This window comes from Pistacia vera, unplaced genomic scaffold (genome assembly GCF_008641045.1).
Source record: "Pistacia vera cultivar Batoury unplaced genomic scaffold, PisVer_v2 Contig197, whole genome shotgun sequence".
Taxonomy (NCBI): domain Eukaryota; kingdom Viridiplantae; phylum Streptophyta; class Magnoliopsida; order Sapindales; family Anacardiaceae; genus Pistacia; species Pistacia vera.
Window position 1 is genome coordinate 456,503 of NW_022195998.1, and position 17,948 is coordinate 474,450.

General features: G+C 35.6%; 3 protein-coding genes across 4 annotated transcripts; 2 read left to right on the forward strand and 1 right to left on the reverse strand.

Annotated features, from left to right (window-relative positions):
* The first annotated feature begins 4,531 nt into the window (after positions 1 to 4,531).
* Positions 4,532 to 6,585, forward strand: LOC116128158 (40S ribosomal protein S13-like). Its single transcript, XM_031413848.1, has 5 exons — positions 4,532 to 4,675; positions 4,808 to 4,880; positions 5,513 to 5,651; positions 5,773 to 5,959; positions 6,293 to 6,585. Exons 1-5 carry the CDS (start codon positions 4,653 to 4,655, stop codon positions 6,324 to 6,326), a joined length of 456 nt encoding a protein of 151 aa, XP_031269708.1. The 5' UTR covers positions 4,532 to 4,652; the 3' UTR covers positions 6,327 to 6,585.
* Positions 6,586 to 8,317: 1,732 nt separating this feature from the next.
* Positions 8,318 to 11,724, forward strand: LOC116128151 (tRNA 2'-phosphotransferase 1). 2 transcript variants are annotated; one of them, XM_031413840.1, is made up of 8 exons: positions 8,318 to 8,645; positions 8,885 to 9,007; positions 9,499 to 9,646; positions 9,981 to 10,070; positions 10,217 to 10,271; positions 10,375 to 10,497; positions 11,047 to 11,103; positions 11,240 to 11,723. In XM_031413840.1, the coding sequence occupies exons 1-8, from the start codon at positions 8,464 to 8,466 to the stop codon at positions 11,362 to 11,364; spliced, it is 903 nt and encodes a 300-aa protein (XP_031269700.1). In that variant the 5' UTR covers positions 8,318 to 8,463; the 3' UTR covers positions 11,365 to 11,723. The 2 variants fall into 2 exon arrangements, with proteins under 2 accessions (XP_031269700.1, XP_031269701.1); XM_031413841.1 differs by lacking the exon at positions 8,885 to 9,007 and having other exon boundaries at positions 11,240 to 11,724.
* A 2,741-nt stretch (positions 11,725 to 14,465) lies between these two features.
* On the reverse strand, positions 14,466 to 16,438 carry LOC116128194 (UDP-glucuronate 4-epimerase 3). The gene has a single exon (XM_031413895.1). The coding sequence runs from the start codon at positions 16,163 to 16,165 to the stop codon at positions 14,846 to 14,848; it is 1,320 nt and encodes a 439-aa protein (XP_031269755.1). The 5' UTR covers positions 16,166 to 16,438; the 3' UTR covers positions 14,466 to 14,845.
* Positions 16,439 to 17,948: the final 1,510 nt, after the last annotated feature.

The window sequence follows — 17,948 nt, forward strand, 5'->3', positions numbered from 1 at the left end:
GGGAGTATTGACTTACACAAATATCATCTCCAATGATATTAGGATCACTAACTTGCACACAAGGATCGCTGGGAACCTGAACCTCATTGCCACTTAGACCTTCATAAGCAGCAAAAAACCTATACAACTCTTGCTTGACCAACTCCAACTTTCTTGTTGCAACTACTGGGCCATCAACTTTTTTGTAACAAAACTCAACAAACTCAAACTTGAAACGTGGGTCCAGAATTGTTGCAATTGCTAACACAACAGTGTAAGAATCCCAATATTTGTCAAATTTTCCTTTCATTTGACTTGCCATGGTACTAAGAACTTCATCCTCATTTTCCATCTCTTCGTATAAACACATTTGAATTCTCCACACATTTCTGAGATATAAGTTTACTGTTGGGTATTGGGAACCCAAAAAAAGAGTAGTGATCTCATAAAATGGTTGCAAGAACTTGCAAATCCTCACCCCCCTATCCCATTTTTCATCTGAAGGACAACTTTTATAATTGGGATCTATCAGTGCCAAATGAACAAACACACGACGGTATATTAATGCACTTTCAAGCATTAAATAAGTGGAAATCCATCTCGTGGGAGCATCCATTCGCAATCTTTTTGAGCTTGTCACACCAATTTTTTGAACAAGTTCTCCAAACTTGATTCTTTTAGCCTCACTTCCTTTAACATATTTTACACTTTCATGAATTTTATGCAAAGTCACTCTACTCACCTTTAATCCTTCTTGGACTATGAGATTCAAGATATGTGCACAACATCGCACATGAAAAAAAGAACCATCACATAATAAAACATTTTGCACACAAAGTTGACTCCTTAAAATGTCTTCCATTTTATCATTGTTACTTGCATTGTCTAATGTAAGAGATAAGATTTTCTTTTCAATCCCCCAATCTTTTAAGAAATCATATGCTATGTCTGACAAAAGAGCCCTTAAGTGTGGAGAAGGAATATGGCAAAAATTCAGAATTCTACTTTGTAACTCCCAGTTCTCATCAACATAGTGAGCCGTTAAAGAAATATACCCATCAGTAGTACAAGAACTCCAAATATCAGAAGTTAAGCATATTCTACCCGAAACCCTCTCTAAAGCAAGCTTAATCTTTTCCTTCTCCCTGTAATATATCTTTAAGCAATCTACCTTAGCGGTGTTCCTAGTATAATGCTTAACTTCATGATTCAAATACATGTGGACATCCCTAATTCCTTCTTTCTCCACTATTGATTATTGTTAGTTATGTTTTATGATTCCTATTGCCATCTTCTCACGATAAAATTCTTGAGAAATCTTCATACGTCTCAATTTAGTATCACAATCCATCATCATTTGATCTACACTACTAGTAATGGTACGTTTAGGACAACCTCCATATGACGCCTCATATTCTTAGTCCCATGACTGGAACTACCATGTGCATATGACCACGAATCATACACTTTACCCTCACCTCCCCATTATCTTCTGTATATGTTGTAAATTGACCCCAAACATCTGAAACTTTACGTCTTTTTGGACAAACAATACTACCAGTAGAAGGGAGTTGACCTACGGCTATATTACGACCTGTTCCTAAATCTGTAGACTCCTCCATACCAAGCCAATCTAAAGGACACAACAAAGTATTTACATTTAAATTAATTAACCAATCATAATTCATAACAATTCGTCCAAAAAAAAATAAAAACACTCCCATATATTTTACAAGCAAACCAGCCCTACCAAATGACTAGATTTTTCCAAGTCAACAATCAACACCTCTCAACTCCAATAAGTATAACCAATCATAATTCATAACAATTCATCAAAAAAAAAAAAAAAAAACTTATAATATGGTATATGCTGTGAAATTGTGAATCATCCTTATTTCTTTAAATTACAAAAGAAGAATAAAAGGAATTATCTTATTACTATTTTAAAATATGTAAATATAAAAAATTTATTTACAAAACTTTTTAAGCCTTACTCACGTCACGTTTAAGCTGTCAATTTTCAACATCCTAATTGGCTGGTGTGAGTGTTTTTTTTTTAATTTAATAACAACTTCCACCCTGATTGGCTGATTGATTCCATGCTTTATAAAATTATAAGTTTAATAACAAATCTATTAAAAAACACCCTACGTCCTTACCTACCATGTTGCTGCTGCCGCCGTGCTACTGCTGCCCTACTACCGCCTACCGCTGTGTTGCTACTGTCGTGAGAGAAGAGATCTGCTACTGCCGTGAGAGAAGGAGTTTTGCTGCCGTGAGAGAATGAGCTGCCGCCTGCCGTGAATGAGCTGCCGTGGAGCTGCTGTGAGAGTGAGAAAGTGAGGGAGTGGAGGTGGAGCTGCTGTGAGAGAAGTGGTCGTGGCTAGAGCTACTGTGAGAGGAATGGTCGTGCGTGAATGAGCTGCTGTGAGAGTGAGAAAGTGAGGGAGTGGAGGTGGAGCTGCTGTGAGAGGAGTGGTCGTGGCTGAAGCTGCTGTGAGAGGAATGGTCGTGCGTGAATGAGCTGTCGTGGAGGCTGGAGCTGCTGTGACCTGTGTGTGAGAGAATGAGCGGCTGCGTTTTTGTTTTTTTTTTTCACTGATAGTGATAAGTTTTGGTTTAGATTAGGGTTTGAGAGTGAGAGTTTGAGTGAAAAGATTTTTATTTAATTTTTTTTTTTTTAAATTCAAATTTGCGGGTCCACGGGTACCGTGGATAGTAGTCGGTCCATCCGCAAAAGTCACGGGCGGGTCGGGTATGGGTTAGATTCTAACAGGTTGAAGTATGTGTTACCCATACCCGCTCGTTGGGTACGGGTAACCGTTGACCCGCGGATCCACCCGCCCGTTTGCCAGGTCTAAGCTCAGGCCTACCCACAAAGGGGTTGAATCCGCCCCTGGTGCCAGGTCTTTTCCACGACCCAGATTTGGAGTTAGATAAATGGAGAAAATCTAGAAACTTTTTCTACATTGGCTTCTCTATTCTTTATCGTCACCATCTCCACCACAGGAGCCACCCTTCTCCAAATAACCCAGCATCAACCTCCCTTTATTACCGTTAACTATTTTCAAGAGAAACAAACATAAATTCACTCATAAAGTCAAAACTTTTCATAATAAATGATAGGGAGAACGAACGCCTCCCCATCTCTCAAGTTTCAAAATGACTTTTTTTCATCAGGTTTTATTAATATTTAACTAAAAATATAAAAATAACCTTAAATAATTTATTTATTAATTTGTTTGTTATAAATTACAATTTAGTTAAATCAAAGGCTTTACTCAATTATTTATTAGTTCAAATGTAAAGATATTTTTTTCTTTTATTTATTTAATTAATTAAAAATATTGATTTTCTATGTTAATTAGTAAAAATGAAAAACATTATATTGTGAAAAATATTATAAATTTAGTATATTATTAAATAATAGTGATGAGATATTGAAAACATTATAAATAAAAATATATTAAAGTGATTTAACTTTAAACAATTGCATAACATTACTTTTAACTTTTTAGGTGAGATTAATTATTTTTTCTTTTTCGACTTTTTAATATTTGACTTTTTGAATAATTAAAAAAATAATAAAAAACTAATGAAATAAAATATTTGAGAGTATTTTCGTCTTTGTAACAAAATATTAACGAAAAATATAATAAAAGTATCATTTTAAAACTTAAAAGATGAAAAAATCTCGTTCCACCAAACCTTAGGTGGGACAATGTCGTTCTCCCTAAATGAAAAGAAATTTCCTACCATTAGTTTGGTCGATTTAGAAATAGAGGTGCTGCTTTTCCAGTCAATCCATCTCATCTTTTCACCGGCAAAACAGTAAAAAAAAAAAAAAAAAATCGCCACCGTCACTTTGTTTTCTTTAAGTCGAGTCCTCTGCTTTTCTTGAGTTTAATTTGGACTGTACTTGGGAGTCATGCACCAATAATACAACCACCTAAGTTGAAGGAAATAATAATGTTGATGATATTAATAGTCATATTATCTTTGATTAGGCATGACACGAGTCACTTCAATTCCTTTGGTGCATGTTTATCTCATTGGAAACCATTTAACATAAAGTTGAATCGGTTCCTTGGGAAAAAGAATTCCATTATAAAACATTGAAGTTATGAAAGGACTCGTGCTTCTTTTGCTTTTCTTTTGATTTTGAAAATATACAATGCTTTCTTGGTTCATCATTGCTCTTTTTGAATCTCATCTTTAAACTGTTTTATCCGTGGAGCGGACCCCTCTTAACATTTATTTCGTGTCTGCACAAAGTTTCACCAGTTGATCTGTTTTCTGTAGAATGCTAAAATGTGCCCCATAAAATGTTTCAAGGCTTGGCAGGGCCTTAACTCAGTTCAATGGGCCTATGGTTTGATGAGGCAATGAGTTTATGATGGGCCCAGTAAAATTATAGCTCTCCTAGGGCCATAAATCAGCTAATGGTGCCTGAACATGTTTATCAAATTCTATTGGATTAGACATTGCTGGGCCTAGCAGCTTGGACCAAGAATAGGATAAAAACGAAAAACACAATAAAAAGTAGGGACTCCCGTGCAATTAAAAAAGTTAATAAAAACCCTACTAGGGTTTGTTTGTTTGGTCCGCGGGTGAATAGAGGAGCAGCATTTGTAGTGACGTAGAGAGGCAGCGAAACTCCATAATCCGCTACCATGGGTCGTATGCACAGTCGAGGGTTTGTTCTTCAATTGATTTGTCATCCCATGGAATAAATTTTACAATGTTCCATATGATGCCTAATTAACTTATAACCAGTCGACTTCTTTGTTTCTTTTTGTTATCTGATTTATTTTGTTTTATTTTCCAGTAAGGGTATTTCGTCTTCAGCTTTGCCGTACAAGAGGACCTCGCCGAGTTGGCTCAAGATCTCTTCTGGGGATGTGAGTAACTCGAGCCCTGGTTATAAGTAAAACAAAAAACCCCTACTTAGATAATACTGTGTCTGGTTGACGAGTATTTGCTTCAGTCTTCGGTAATGCTATGCGTTTTAGTTATGATATAGTGCTAGTTTTTAATTGTGTCCTCTTTTTAGTCCGTTGATCTATGTGTTTTTACAAATCAACTTGGAGATCTTCTTATTTTATATTCAAGGCCTAAGGCCTAAGTGTTCAAATTCACACGTTAGTGTTTGGTTTTTTAATCTACTCGTGATTGTTTTGGCCTTGCTTTCTATTCTATTCCATGTGTTGCAGTGAGACGAAGTTTATATTTGTGTGCAGTCCATTTTTTTTGTATAGTCTTTAGTTGTGGGGTCCACTTGATAACATTTGGTAAGTATTGGGCGTGATGAATATTTAACATTAGGGAAGATTACTCTTTGAAACTTCTTTGGATGATAATATTTTACATTTTTGAATCCATAGTGCTATGGTTTAATTTTCTTGTATTGTAGATTGAACATTGCCATGTCTACTCGTTGAGTATGACTATAACTGCTGGATTTCTTTTTCTCATTAATGTTGATAAGCCCAAGTTTCTTGTTTGAATTGAAATTATCTTCTTCGTGTTGCAGGTAGATGATAACATTTGCAAGTTTGCGAAGAAGGGTCTGACGCCATCCCAAATTGGTGTTATTCTTCGTGATTCTCATGGGATTGCTCAGGTGAAGAGTGTTACTGGGAACAAGATCTTGCGGATACTTAAGGCCCATGGTACTTTCTTGTTGAGGCTTTTGTTATTTTATGAGAGAGTGTTTCCTCTTAGTTTTGTAAGAGGCATTGTTAACTGAACTATTGGCCTTTTTTTTCCCCTTCATCTACAATATTTGTTTAGCGCTTGCCCCTGAAATTCCTGAGGACTTGTACCATCTGATCAAGAAAGCAGTTGCCATTCGGAAGCATTTGGAGAGGAACAGGAAGGATAAAGATTCCAAGTTTAGGTTGATCTTGGTTGAGAGTAGGATTCACCGACTTGCTCGCTACTACAAGAAGACAAAGAAGCTTCCACCTGTGTGGAAATAGTGAGTATTTCAGGCTTTTAGTCTCCTTGACTCTCAAACTTGTATGATTTATAGGCATTATGCATGTGAAGTTATTGACCAAAAAGAAGTTGTCTGATGCTATCATTATTAGGTCATTAGAGTTATTGTAGTAATATAGCAATGTGTGTAGATATGAGCTAAGTATTCACCAATAAAAAACTTTTTCCTCAGTAATAATCTTTTAATAAATTTGTGTTTTGAGTTCTTCTTTAAATGTCTGAAACCTATCATTATGCCTACACAAATTAATAAAAATATTTTGTGAAATCTGTGTTTCCCTTTTTGTACTTATCAATTGCTTCTTTTCTGCAGTGAATCAACCACGGCCAGCACTCTCGTGGCTTAGGTAAGACACCGAATTCAAAACCAGCTTTTGGAGTTCCAGGATTTGAGAGCCATGGACGACGACGACTCGGTTATTTTAATTTTTGATGTTATTTATGTTACAATGGCTTTATGGTTTAATTGAGTTAAAGCTAATTAGGGAAGAAAAAAGTGTTGGATGTATTGGACGAACTTATCATTGCACTTTGACCATTGAAGATCTTTTTCTTCTTATTTTTTGGAACCTTGCTGGAGAGTTAAATTTTAGTTGGATTATGATTTTTAGATGCATCATTTTGTTCTGAATATACACTTGGGAGAATGTTGAAGCTGCGGGTAACCCACGTGGGTCGGAGAATCTCCCTGCCATTTTTGTTTCTCTAGATGATGGGTTTCTAGTTTTTACTTGGTTAATTAGTCTACCAAGGCTTTTATTCGTCGACCTGTAGAAGAGATAAAGCGTTGTGCTACTGCCGTTAATGGTTCATTTTTAATTGAAGTCGTGCACTCAAATTATTTTTAACATTCACCTTAAGTAAAACGATATCAAGATTTAACAATTAATCTTTTATTTTATTTATTCCTATAATAATGCACAAAATCGGTAGATAGATATTGTCTTGAAATAATTTGTTGAAAGTTTATAATTATAAATTTTTGAGAGCAAATATTTCCGAGATGATATTAGGTTTCCTTAACTGGAAAATTTTGCTTGTTAACCCAAAATTTCGAAAGTATAGAGAAAATTATTTTTACCCTTGGGTTTTAATGTATTTCTGGAAGGCATCCAAAACGCTAGGCAAAGGGGGAACACCAGCTAAGGCACTAGTAAGAGCAACAGCTCGTGGAACGAGCCTCCCCTATCTTTTAAAGCTTCTGCCTTCAGACTTGCCTTGCTTTTCTGCCCTCGGCCTTCAGACGGGATGCTCTAGTTGCTGCTGCTCTTAGCTGAATGCCTTGCTTCGCCCTACTTTTTTAGAATTCCGTTCCGTCAGGTTCGTCAGGTAGCCTGTACTCTTTCTCGGCAGTCTACTTACTTCAGTTAAGACCACTGGACAGTGACTCTTTTCCTTTCGCAATCAGTTCAGTTTAGGCTTAGGCTTATGCCGGTGTGATTTGGCAAGCTCACTTAAGAACATAGTTAGTAAATACGTTACGGTAAAAAAAGGGTATAGAAATGATACGAAAAATGGTGAAAAATATGTTTATAAAAATTCGGTCTTAAAATTTGGAGACGACAAAAATACAGTACGAGTATATACGGGTTTAATACGGTATATTGTCAATAATACGTTTTGAAAAATACGGTAATATTAATCATAATTTTAATACTTTTTATGATCATTGAATTAATCATTCTCTATTTTTCCTTATAAGTGTATGATTTATATCTTTTTTAATTATAATATTTTAGTTTATAAAAAAATATATTATTTGATTGTAATCAATTATTACAAATATTTTAGAAGCGGACCAATTATTAAATAAAACAAACAATTTTATTTGTCATTAAGTTGAAGAAGAAGAAGATAAGACGAAGAGTGGTGTTTGTTGAAGAATAGTTGAAGAGGAAGAGAGGTAGAGACGTCAAAAAAGAGAAGAAGAGAGGAAGAGGGCACAAACAAGAGAAAAAGAGAGGAAGAGGGTGCCAAAAAACAGGAGAGAGGAAGCAGGCGCAGAAAAGAGAGGGCGCCAAAAAGAGATTGACTTCGCTTTGAGTAAAAAGAGATTGAGTATAAAACGACGTTGTTTTGATCAAATTTTACTTAAAACGATATCGTTTTGGCTCATTAAATAATAAAATTTTATTTTCAAAAATATAGTTGAATTATACACGAATTATATGATTATAACACATAATTTGTATATAATTTGATTGTACTTATAAAATACAGGAATTCTTGTTTTACATGCGAACGCGAATTTGCTAACTAGACTTATTAAAGAGGCGGGATTACCTGAGAAAAGATAGAAATGAATGATTTCCTTTGCCTGTGGGATAGGGCTGGGCTTAGCCTCAAGGGATAGGGCTGGGCTTTTCGCAATACCACGAAACGTAGCATTGTGTAATGAGGGGGCACGTGTAAAGAAACAATTTCCGAAGTTGTGAAACATCATCGTCTTGGCGGTCGCATAACATAACAGAGGGGGATCGTCCGATGTGGAGTTGTGTGAACAACAACATCTTCAGTAGTATCCGAATTCTACGCTTCTGCCGTCTTCATATTTTCCCTGCTCCTATTACTGCCTTCCCTCTGCTCTCCACCTCTCGTGCCCTACCTTTCATGGACAGTACTAATCACTCTTCATCCTTCGCTTCTTTCGCTCATTCCAGTAGGAGGTACTTTTTTTTTTAAAAAAAAAAAAAAAATTCTTAATATCTTTTCATTTGCTCTCAAATATCGAAATGCAAAGAGAAAACCACATAAATGATTCTTTAATTATCTTTTTTTTTTCTTTTGTTTTGATTTGACGGTGAAAAGTCCATCTTATCTACGCCATAGAGTTTTGTTGGATCAATGTCTCAAATATTAATTGATGAAGGCTTTGGGTTTTAATTCAAATAATTTTCTTGTATAGTGGTGGCCGTGTTGGTGGTAGGGGAAAAGGTTTGGAAAATGATCGAGAGAGGTCGAGAGGCCGTCGTGGTGGTGGTAGCGGTAGCGGTGGCAAAGATAAAATTGATGCACTTGGTAGACTAATGTAAGCTCAAATATTAGGCGAACTCAGTAATTCTTCTTTTTATTTATTCTACTTATATTAGACATGTTTCTTAAGTGTTCATTTTAATTTCAGCATCTTTTCTTAACCTCTTCCTCTATTGGTAACTTTAAGCCCTTATTTTGTTTTTGAAACATCTAAACAAAAACCAGAAGTGAAAAATAAGATTTTGGGCAGTGTCTTTAATGCTTTTTTTTTGGGTCTGTAAAGAAACAAACTTAACAAAAGTAATATAAATGCTTTGCTATAAGATTATTATTAGAGATGAATTTCTTAGATAATTTTGAAAATGGAATTTCTTATGTCTTTGACCTATTGTCTTTCAGTCTGGCTGAATTTCACCAAATGGGGGTTTAAGTCTAGCTGAGTTTGTGTTCTCTCCAGCCCCAAGTTACGAAAATACTGATATTCAATTTCTTATCTTGTTTGCTAATTCACATGCAAATTTTGATCAATTGATATAATGTCTTCAGGACACGCATTTTGCGTCATATGGCTTCAGAATTAAATCTGAACATGCAAAGTGATGGATATGTCAAAGTTCAGGATTTGCTAAAGCTGAATATGAAAACCTTTGCCCAAATTCCGCTGAGCTCACACACAGTTGATGACATCAGGGAGGTTGGTAGTGAAAGGCTTCTCCGTCTAATGTAGTCTCAAACTTTTCTAAGAAATGCATCGTTTGATGTTTGGAAAAGAGTTATTATCGTAGAATGTCAAATTTATATAAAGCTTGTCAGTTCATGACTCTTGTCTAGACATGATTATAAAATTATGTTATTGAAGTTTGACTTAAATTATCTGATGCTGATTCTTGACTGTAAAATGATGCTATTTTTGTGGGCCTTTATCACTTTATTGTTGATGCATTAGAAGTGAATATTATTTTCTATTTATTTGCTTTTGCATAAACTGCCTTGGTAGAACATTTTCGTCATTCAATGCTTGATTCCAGGCTGTCAGAAAAGATAATAAGCAGCGGTTTAGCCTCCTGGAGGAAAATGGGGAGCTTTTGATACGTGCAAACCAAGGCCACACAATAACGGTGATGTATCTTCTTATATTTTCTTAACAAGTTCTTTCAAGTGTTTATGACATGGATTATTTTTTTATTTTATGATGTATGATATCATATTTGTGGATTTAACTGGATTCCTTTATGCAATTGCAATGGGTTTCTTTTCTTTGCAGACTGTTGAATCTGAGAGCTTATTGAAACCAATCCTTTCAGCTGAAGAAGTTCCTGGTGCCATACTTCTTTCCTTACAAGTTTCAGTAAAAAATTCTTTGGATATTATGTTATATTGTGATTTATTTGTTTCTTTTTATTTCTTATCCTTTGTTGGCAGTGTGTGTACATGGAACGTATAAGAAGTATCTGGAGTCTATTTTGGAGTCTGGCTTGAATCGTATGAAAAGATTGCATGTCCACTTCTCAAGTGGCTTGCCTACTGACGGTGAAGTAATCAGTGGTAAGATATTCTAGGAAATCTCATTGTCAATAGTGATACGTTTTCATGATTTTCTTTTTTCATCTCTCTGGAAAGAAAAGAAATGATGTTATGCATCTAATGCATTTAAGTTATTTTGTGTATTACAAGTGCTTTGTGGGACTGTGCCTTTCAACAAAAAATGTTGAAGAGTGGCTATCTACTAAACGTGTTAGAAAGGATATCTTGGAATTGTGCATGTGGTCATAATTAGGCATGATGTTCTTTCTGGGACACGTGAAATATTTTTGAGTGTGCTTATAGGAGTTAGCCTAACAATTTCTGGATTGATTGAAGAGCTTACCTGGTTCTCCAAAAAGCCTTCTCTTGTAGCTAAAGTTGAACTTCTTGAAGTGATGGAAAGGAGTATGGCTCAGATGCTAACATTGAATCCATGAGCATGATACATGTTAGCTTGATTTTCAAACTTCAATATTGAGTCCTCATGATCGATGCGGACAATTGGATATTACTTTCTGAATTAACCAGAATTGTTGAAGTCCAATGTTTTGCTTGTTTATTTTTTTTCAGGTATGAGACGGGATGTAAATGTTTTGATCTTTCTTGATGTCAGAAAAGCTTTAGAAGGTACAAACTTTTTGAATCCCGTCAACTTCATAGAATTCTGTCCTACCTACCCACTTGTACATTATGTTTATATTATGCTCAGTACATACTGATGTATTCTTCTGTCTTGGTTTGTATTTTTGACGTGAAAATTCAGATGGAATGAAACTTTACATGTCGGACAACAGGGTGATCTTGACAGAAGGTTTCGATGGTGTGGTACCTGTTAAGTACTTTGAAAAGGTGGAATCGTGGCCTGATAGACGACCTATACCTTTGTAAACTGGGATTTAATTTATGACCCCCATTTATATTGGTCACTTTTATTCCCGCACTGAGGTAGAAGCATTTATGATCAATTGTTTTTTTGAAGGACAATAATAATAATAATAATAATAAAACCCTTCACGAATTTAAAATTTCCATTAAAATTAAAAAAGGGGTTCTTCTGCAAAGATTTTGAAACTATTGGGATAATTTTAGTACAAATAATTGAGAAGGGCTCCTTGAGAAAAAGAGGAAGATGTAGTTGTAAACATACGGAAAGTGAAAACCCTATTTCTTATACGAATACGGAATACAAAATCATTTTGTTGTGAGTGCTGCTTGCTGTGCTGTGCTGTGCTATTCATATACCAAGGAAACCACAGGTTTTTATCAAAACTCGTGTATCTGCTTTTATACGTATACCTTTACATGTATGTAGACTGAATTGACACTTTTAAATACGTATAAATTTTATGTCTCTGTTGTCTTCATACACAGCAGAAAAGATATAGTGATGAATTTGGTCCTGTTTGGTTGCTGAGAAAAATGAAAACAGATTTTGCATTAGTAATTTATTGGTTAAATGAAGTAAATATCTTGTTTGTTGGTCTCTTAAATTTAGATATGATGGAGATCGAGTCATGAGACGTATCCTCGTTTCTTTGTATAATAAAATTTGCTCTGTTACGTATGTTATAAGGTATCAGAGCAAAATATATTCGAACATCCTAGAAGAATTTTTCTGTTTCAGAATTTATTTGGGAGCTTTTCTATTCAATGAAATTGAATAGATAGAATCTCATTAGTAAAATTATTTGGGAGCTTTTAAAAGCTGAAATGGTGCTTACTTTAAATATCAACTAAAAACGGAATCATGGCGTTTGCAACAATGAAGACTACTAAACCTGGTTTTGAAGAACAGCAGGAGCAAATTAACCGCATTAGGAATCTAGGATCACACTTACCTCCAAGAATGTCAAGAATTTAGAGAAAGGTATATTACATACAAGTTTTGGTGTGTTATTTATTTTTCATTTCTCATGCTTGAATTTGTTTAATAGTGTGTGGTGAATTGGTGATCTTGTTAGCGGTGCCAAGGACAAGAGATTGAGAATGAAAGGACCACTTAGGATACCCACCGAAGTTCCGCATATTACTACGAGGAAGTGCCCTTGTGGAGAAGGTATCCATAAAAATTCTGACGCACTTCACGCGGTGCCAAGGACATTCATTCCTCTGTTAGATATCTATATTTATTCGATACTTTGCTTTTCGTTTGGTTTCCAGGAACCAACACATGGGATATAGGTTTGAGCTCCGTGTGCACAAGCGAGTGATTGATCTCTACAGTTCCCCATAACTAAGTAGTGAAGCAAATTACATCCATCACTATTGAACCTGGTGTGAACAGATTATTGGTGAAGTAATTATTGGCAGCTGTAGATTGTAAATAACAGGCTGTCTCCATTTACCCTTGATAGCACATTTTCAGCTTTTCAGGTGATGATGATTTTAGTCAGAGTTGATCACTGTAAAGTAAATTACATAGATTTGGACAAAAAAGTCTATTTCTGTAGGCGGTGCCAGTACCGTACTTGTTTGGTTGTTTTAGGGCCAGGCTGGGCCATTAATTCAAGAATTTCAATGTCGTTGCAAGTTGGCAATAAATGACGCTGGTCACCAGAAAAGATGTCAATAGTGTTTGCAAAGCAGGTAGAAAAAAGATTTATTTCTGCAATAAAGAAGAGAAAAATAAACTCCACCATGACTCTTGACAATTTATAAAACGTGTCCAAGAAATGAAACCAAACAGAACAAGATACAATTTTTGCGCACGGCGAACTTATAGAGCGTAATCAATTGGTTCTTAAATCAATATATGTGCACCTTCACAAATGATGTACAGGGTGAGAAAGCTTCCACATGCCATCAAAATAATTTCTATGGAACAAGAATTGGCGGGAGGAAAAATTCGCATTTGGTGCTTCTCTACAAGAAACAAAAGTAAATAAGCCTCCCATGACAGAAAAGGAAAAACCAAATCATATTTCACGCAACCAGAGGCAGTTTCACCCTCCGGCAACTAGACCATATTTAAGCATGTCTGGAGCGATTTGATTCAATACAACAAGGGGTGAGACAATCTCCCAAAACTAGATGGTTGGAGACTACCAGGATCATCCAAATAAAACAGAGGAAAACAAATACACCAACAGGTAGTTATAAACCCACTTCACTGTTTTATCTTCGGGTGACTAGAATGGGACTGCAACTAAAAAAAAGTCCAGTTGAATGCAATCAAACATACTGGATCATAAAAAGATCTTCTTCCCCTAGGAGCCGTAAATAAATAAGTTGTTTCTTAGGTTTTAATACCACACTGGAGCCTGGCATGGGCAGCAGCTAGTTTTTCAGGCCTTGCATTAACAGGAGTGATATATATTTGGCATTCCGGTGGAAGAGTACAACTTTAATTCAGGCAGGTTAACAGTAGTATAATAATTCAATAGAAGCAACCATCAAGTGAGACATAATTTTACCGCAAAACAAAATTTATGATTTTTGCTACCCAAATCCTACTCAGTGGTGACAGCAATATTGTAAGAGATATAAAATGCTTTTTCTTTCTAGGATTCAGAAAGAGCACTGCATGACATGGAAAAATAACCTAAAATGGACAAGCCAAAGGAAGAACGTTAAATAGATTTATATGCAACTGACACTTCTGCTTAAACTGACCTCTTGCAAGCATATGAGGCCCAGTCTCTTAAAATGATGACTAAGATGCCGACTACAATTACATTGATTGAGATTGCAGGCAAGTGTTAACAACATAAGACTATTAGTAAAACAACCTTCCTCTCAGGAAGCCAACGATAAACAGTTTATCAACTCTTAATTCACAAAGTTCCAGCGAACCACTCTTTATCAATCATTCCCTGGAAATAACAAAACAGAATGATTTCCACTAGAAAATTTAACCTGGGAATCTAACATCACAATTCGTACATAAGAATTAACAATAAACCATGAGTCATAAGCAGCTCAGAAAATCATGGACATCACAAGCACAACAGGCCTTTATATAACAAAAGAATTACAATAAAAGTCAAATGTAGTTCAATTCATCTAGTATGTCTGCTATTTATTGAATTGCATGGAAATGATACATGTCCAACAATCAGCATATGTTCTATCAGTCATGAACTCTACAATGCCGAAACTACAATTACATTCAGAAAAAAGAAAAAGAGAAAATAGAAAGAAGGTTCTGGCTTTCTTTTAATACAGCTCATGACTGCCCAAGATACAATGTCCACCAACCAAAAAAAACTTCTCCAACATAGCAGATCATGATGTTCCTCATATTCGCATCATTAAAAATATATGAAAGATGAACAATAATCGGACAAGGAACAGAGAAATACCAAAAACAATCATAAGAATCATAATGAACAAGAAATCAAAGGTCCTACCACACAATCAAAAGAATGTTTCAACCAGCAGCCTTCTTTCCACCAGAATAGTAACTGAGATACCACCGCACAAATTTCTTCAATCCGGTCTGCAGATCTGTTGTGGGCTTATACCCAAGCTCCCTTTGAGCCAAGCTAATATTTGCATGAGTAAAAGGCACATCACCATTCCTTGGCAACTTCAAAATATGCCTCTTGGCCTTAACTTTCAAATGCCTCTCCAAAATACTTACAAGATCCGAAACTGGCACAGGAGAAGTATTCCCCAAATTATAAACCCTTAATTGTGCTGGCCCCTTCTTCTTCCCCCCACTACCGGTACTCTTCTGAGCAGTATCCAATGCCCCCAAACAACCCTTGACAATATCATCAATGTAGGTAAAATCCCTAGCAACCGTACCATGATTAGCAGCCTCAAATATGGGTATGGTCTTCCCCTTCAAAATATCCCTTGTAAAAAAGAAATAAGCCATATCTGGCCTACCCCAAGGACCATAAACGGTGAAAAACCTCAAGCCAGTTAAAGATAAACCATATATATGATTATAAGTGTGAGCAATCTCTTCACCGGCTTTCTTAGTAGCAGCATATAAACTAGCGGGTTGATCGGTTCTATCTTTCTCACTAAATGGTACCTTAGTATTAAGCCCATAAACAGAACTAGAACTTGCCCACACAATAGCAGGTTGAGGATTAGCATTTTTACAAACTTCAAGTAAACTAACAAGGCCAGCAATGTTACTATGAACATAAGAACTAGGATTTTCCATTGCATACCTTACTCCAGCTTGAGCAGCCAAATGCATCACGTGCGTAAATGAAACAACGTCAAAAAGCTTCCTCAATAGAGCCATGTCATTGATATCGCCTTCAACAATGAAAATTCCACTTCTCTCCAAAAGGGCTTGTCTTGCTCTTTTCAAAGAAGGATCATAATAGTCATTGAAATTATCAAGACCAAGAACCCCATCACCGCGTCTTTTAAGGGCGGCTGACACGTGTGTGCCGACAAAACCGGCAGCCCCAGTGACCAAAACGGAGATTCCATTACGAGCCCTAACTCGGGCGGAAGAACGGATCCGTTTCTCAAAAGCAGGCCCACCCCAGTTGAAGGTCCGAAGAGAACGGCGGGAAGGATCAGATGGTAAAGGATTTGAGGATGGAGATCTAAAGAAGAAGAATAAGATTACACCCAAGAAAATGAAGGACCAAAATGTGAGTTTTGCTAAAGAAGAATGGACTCTGAGTCTGTTAATGTAGGGTGAAGATTTTTCCATCTTGAATTTTCCAGGAGTTGAAGGTATGTTATCAAGATGAGACATTTGTTTGAGCTGAGACATTGGCGTTAGATTCAGATTTAGGGTTAGGGTTTGAGAGATTATTGGTGGTTTTATTAAGAACTGGATGGTGGTGTTTCAAGATAAGGAAAGTGAAAGAGAAAGAGACAGAGAAAGAAAAAGGTGTGTATGTGAATGTCTGTCTGTGTGTTTTCAGTTTGTTTATCTCCTTTAAATGTTCTTTGTGTAACTGAGAAAATGGGGAATGAGAATCTTCTGGTTTCTTGGGGTTGGAGGGATGGGTTTATAGCTCTCAAGAGATCAAGATTTGATAACAAAATGTCAAAATGGTGATGGGGAGAGAGAGAGAATCAGAAGAATTTTTAAAGTTGGTAATGGAGATCAAGAAAGGAAGGTCCAACAAATATGTGATTAATCAAATGGAAATTAATTAACTTGTCTAATTAATCCTTAAAAAATAAATAATAATAAATTAAATAAAGAAACGTTCGAAGTTTAAAGTTGTCGATTAATATCATTTTATCTTATTAACAATTACACAAATGTGTGGGAGACTGGGAATTGTTATTTTAGGGTTTTTTTTTATTTTTATTTTTTATTTTTTTTATTTTATACCATGGAAGGAAAGGATTTGTTGGGAGATGGTGTGGATGAGATTTTGAAGCTAATTATGTGGGAGGGGTTCCCACTTCCCACCATTGCAACATGTGAGAGATTTATGGGGGATTTCAGTCTTTGAATTTGTTTACCACTTCCATTTACTCCTCATCTTCTTCAATCTTCATCATCTCATCTCTAGTGTAATACAGTTTAAAGTTCAAATTTTAGAAGATAGCCATCAAAAGAAAATAGATAAGATTAAAAATCAGATTTTTTTGTTACCCAAAATTACGCGATTACAGGTGTAAAACCTACTTTTTCCAGGCTTGGTTTTTGTCATTATTTCACTTTATATAGTAATAGAACCAATTTATATTTGGTAAGTGATAATTATTATGCGCGGTGGGTCTGGATATTATAATGCCAGATCATTATGTTGGATGAATATGATATTTACTAAATAAGTTAAACAAATAGCAGAGTCTATTGTTGAGAAAAAAACAAAGCGCCTGCTTGCTTTCCATTTGTGGTTGTTTGGGGATTGAGAGTGAGAATGTATAATGGAATGGGGAGACAAGACAATCTCTGTGAGAAAGGAAGTTAAATTTGGTGAAACAAACTTGGAATGAAGGCAAAAGCACCTTTCCAAACAAACTTAGATTGCAAATGTTGTTAATGATATTGATAGGCTTGCATCATGTGTTTTCAATATTATTTTATAGTTATAAATCACCAACACCAACCAAGTTTTCTTCATTGTAAACTAATGAAGAAGAGTAATCTTGAAGAAAATTATGCCAGATTTTCTTGTCAGAAATACTTTTCCCTGAATTTTAGCCTGCAAAGAAGATCAAATTTTACTGTAAATCGTGTTCATCACCAACCATCAAAATCTTTGACTATTGAACAATAAGTTTCTACCAAAATGTAGTTGAATAGGGACAATTTTATAAGTGAAACAAGAAGAAAGAAATTAATTAAGTTTTCCCCACCGCTACCACTCACCCCATGTGAGCATCTGATGAAAAAGACGACAAGAACAACACGTCCTTCTACTCCTTTCTTTATAACCTGGCAGCATCATGTTCCATGCCCTTCTACTCAATGTGCATAAGCTGGACTTGCACATTTTATAAATTTATTTACAAGTACAGTATTCCATTAATAGCCAATATAGTAATATAATCTCATCATCGTTAACTATTTTCCTTTCTGCCCACATTTT

Excerpts from the sequence above, each read along its gene's own strand:
- LOC116128158 (XM_031413848.1), top strand. The coding sequence starts at position 4,653 with ATGGGTCGTATGCACAGTCGAGG. Across the intron at positions 4,676-4,807 it reads GGTCGTATGCACAGTCGAGG|TAAGGGTATTTCGTCTTCAG; the intron begins GTTTGTTCTTCA and ends TTTATTTTCCAG. Across the intron at positions 4,881-5,512 it reads TCAAGATCTCTTCTGGGGAT|GTAGATGATAACATTTGCAA; the intron begins GTGAGTAACTCG and ends TTCGTGTTGCAG.
- LOC116128151 (XM_031413840.1), top strand. The coding sequence starts at position 8,464 with ATGTGGAGTTGTGTGAACAACAACATCTTCAGTAGTATCCGAATTCTA. Across the intron at positions 8,646-8,884 it reads TTCGCTCATTCCAGTAGGAG|TGGTGGCCGTGTTGGTGGTA; the intron begins GTACTTTTTTTT and ends TTTCTTGTATAG. Across the intron at positions 9,647-9,980 it reads CAGTTGATGACATCAGGGAG|GCTGTCAGAAAAGATAATAA; the intron begins GTTGGTAGTGAA and ends GCTTGATTCCAG.
- LOC116128194 (XM_031413895.1), bottom strand. The coding sequence starts at position 16,165 with ATGTCTCAGCTCAAACAAATGTCTCATCTTGATAACATACCTTCAACT.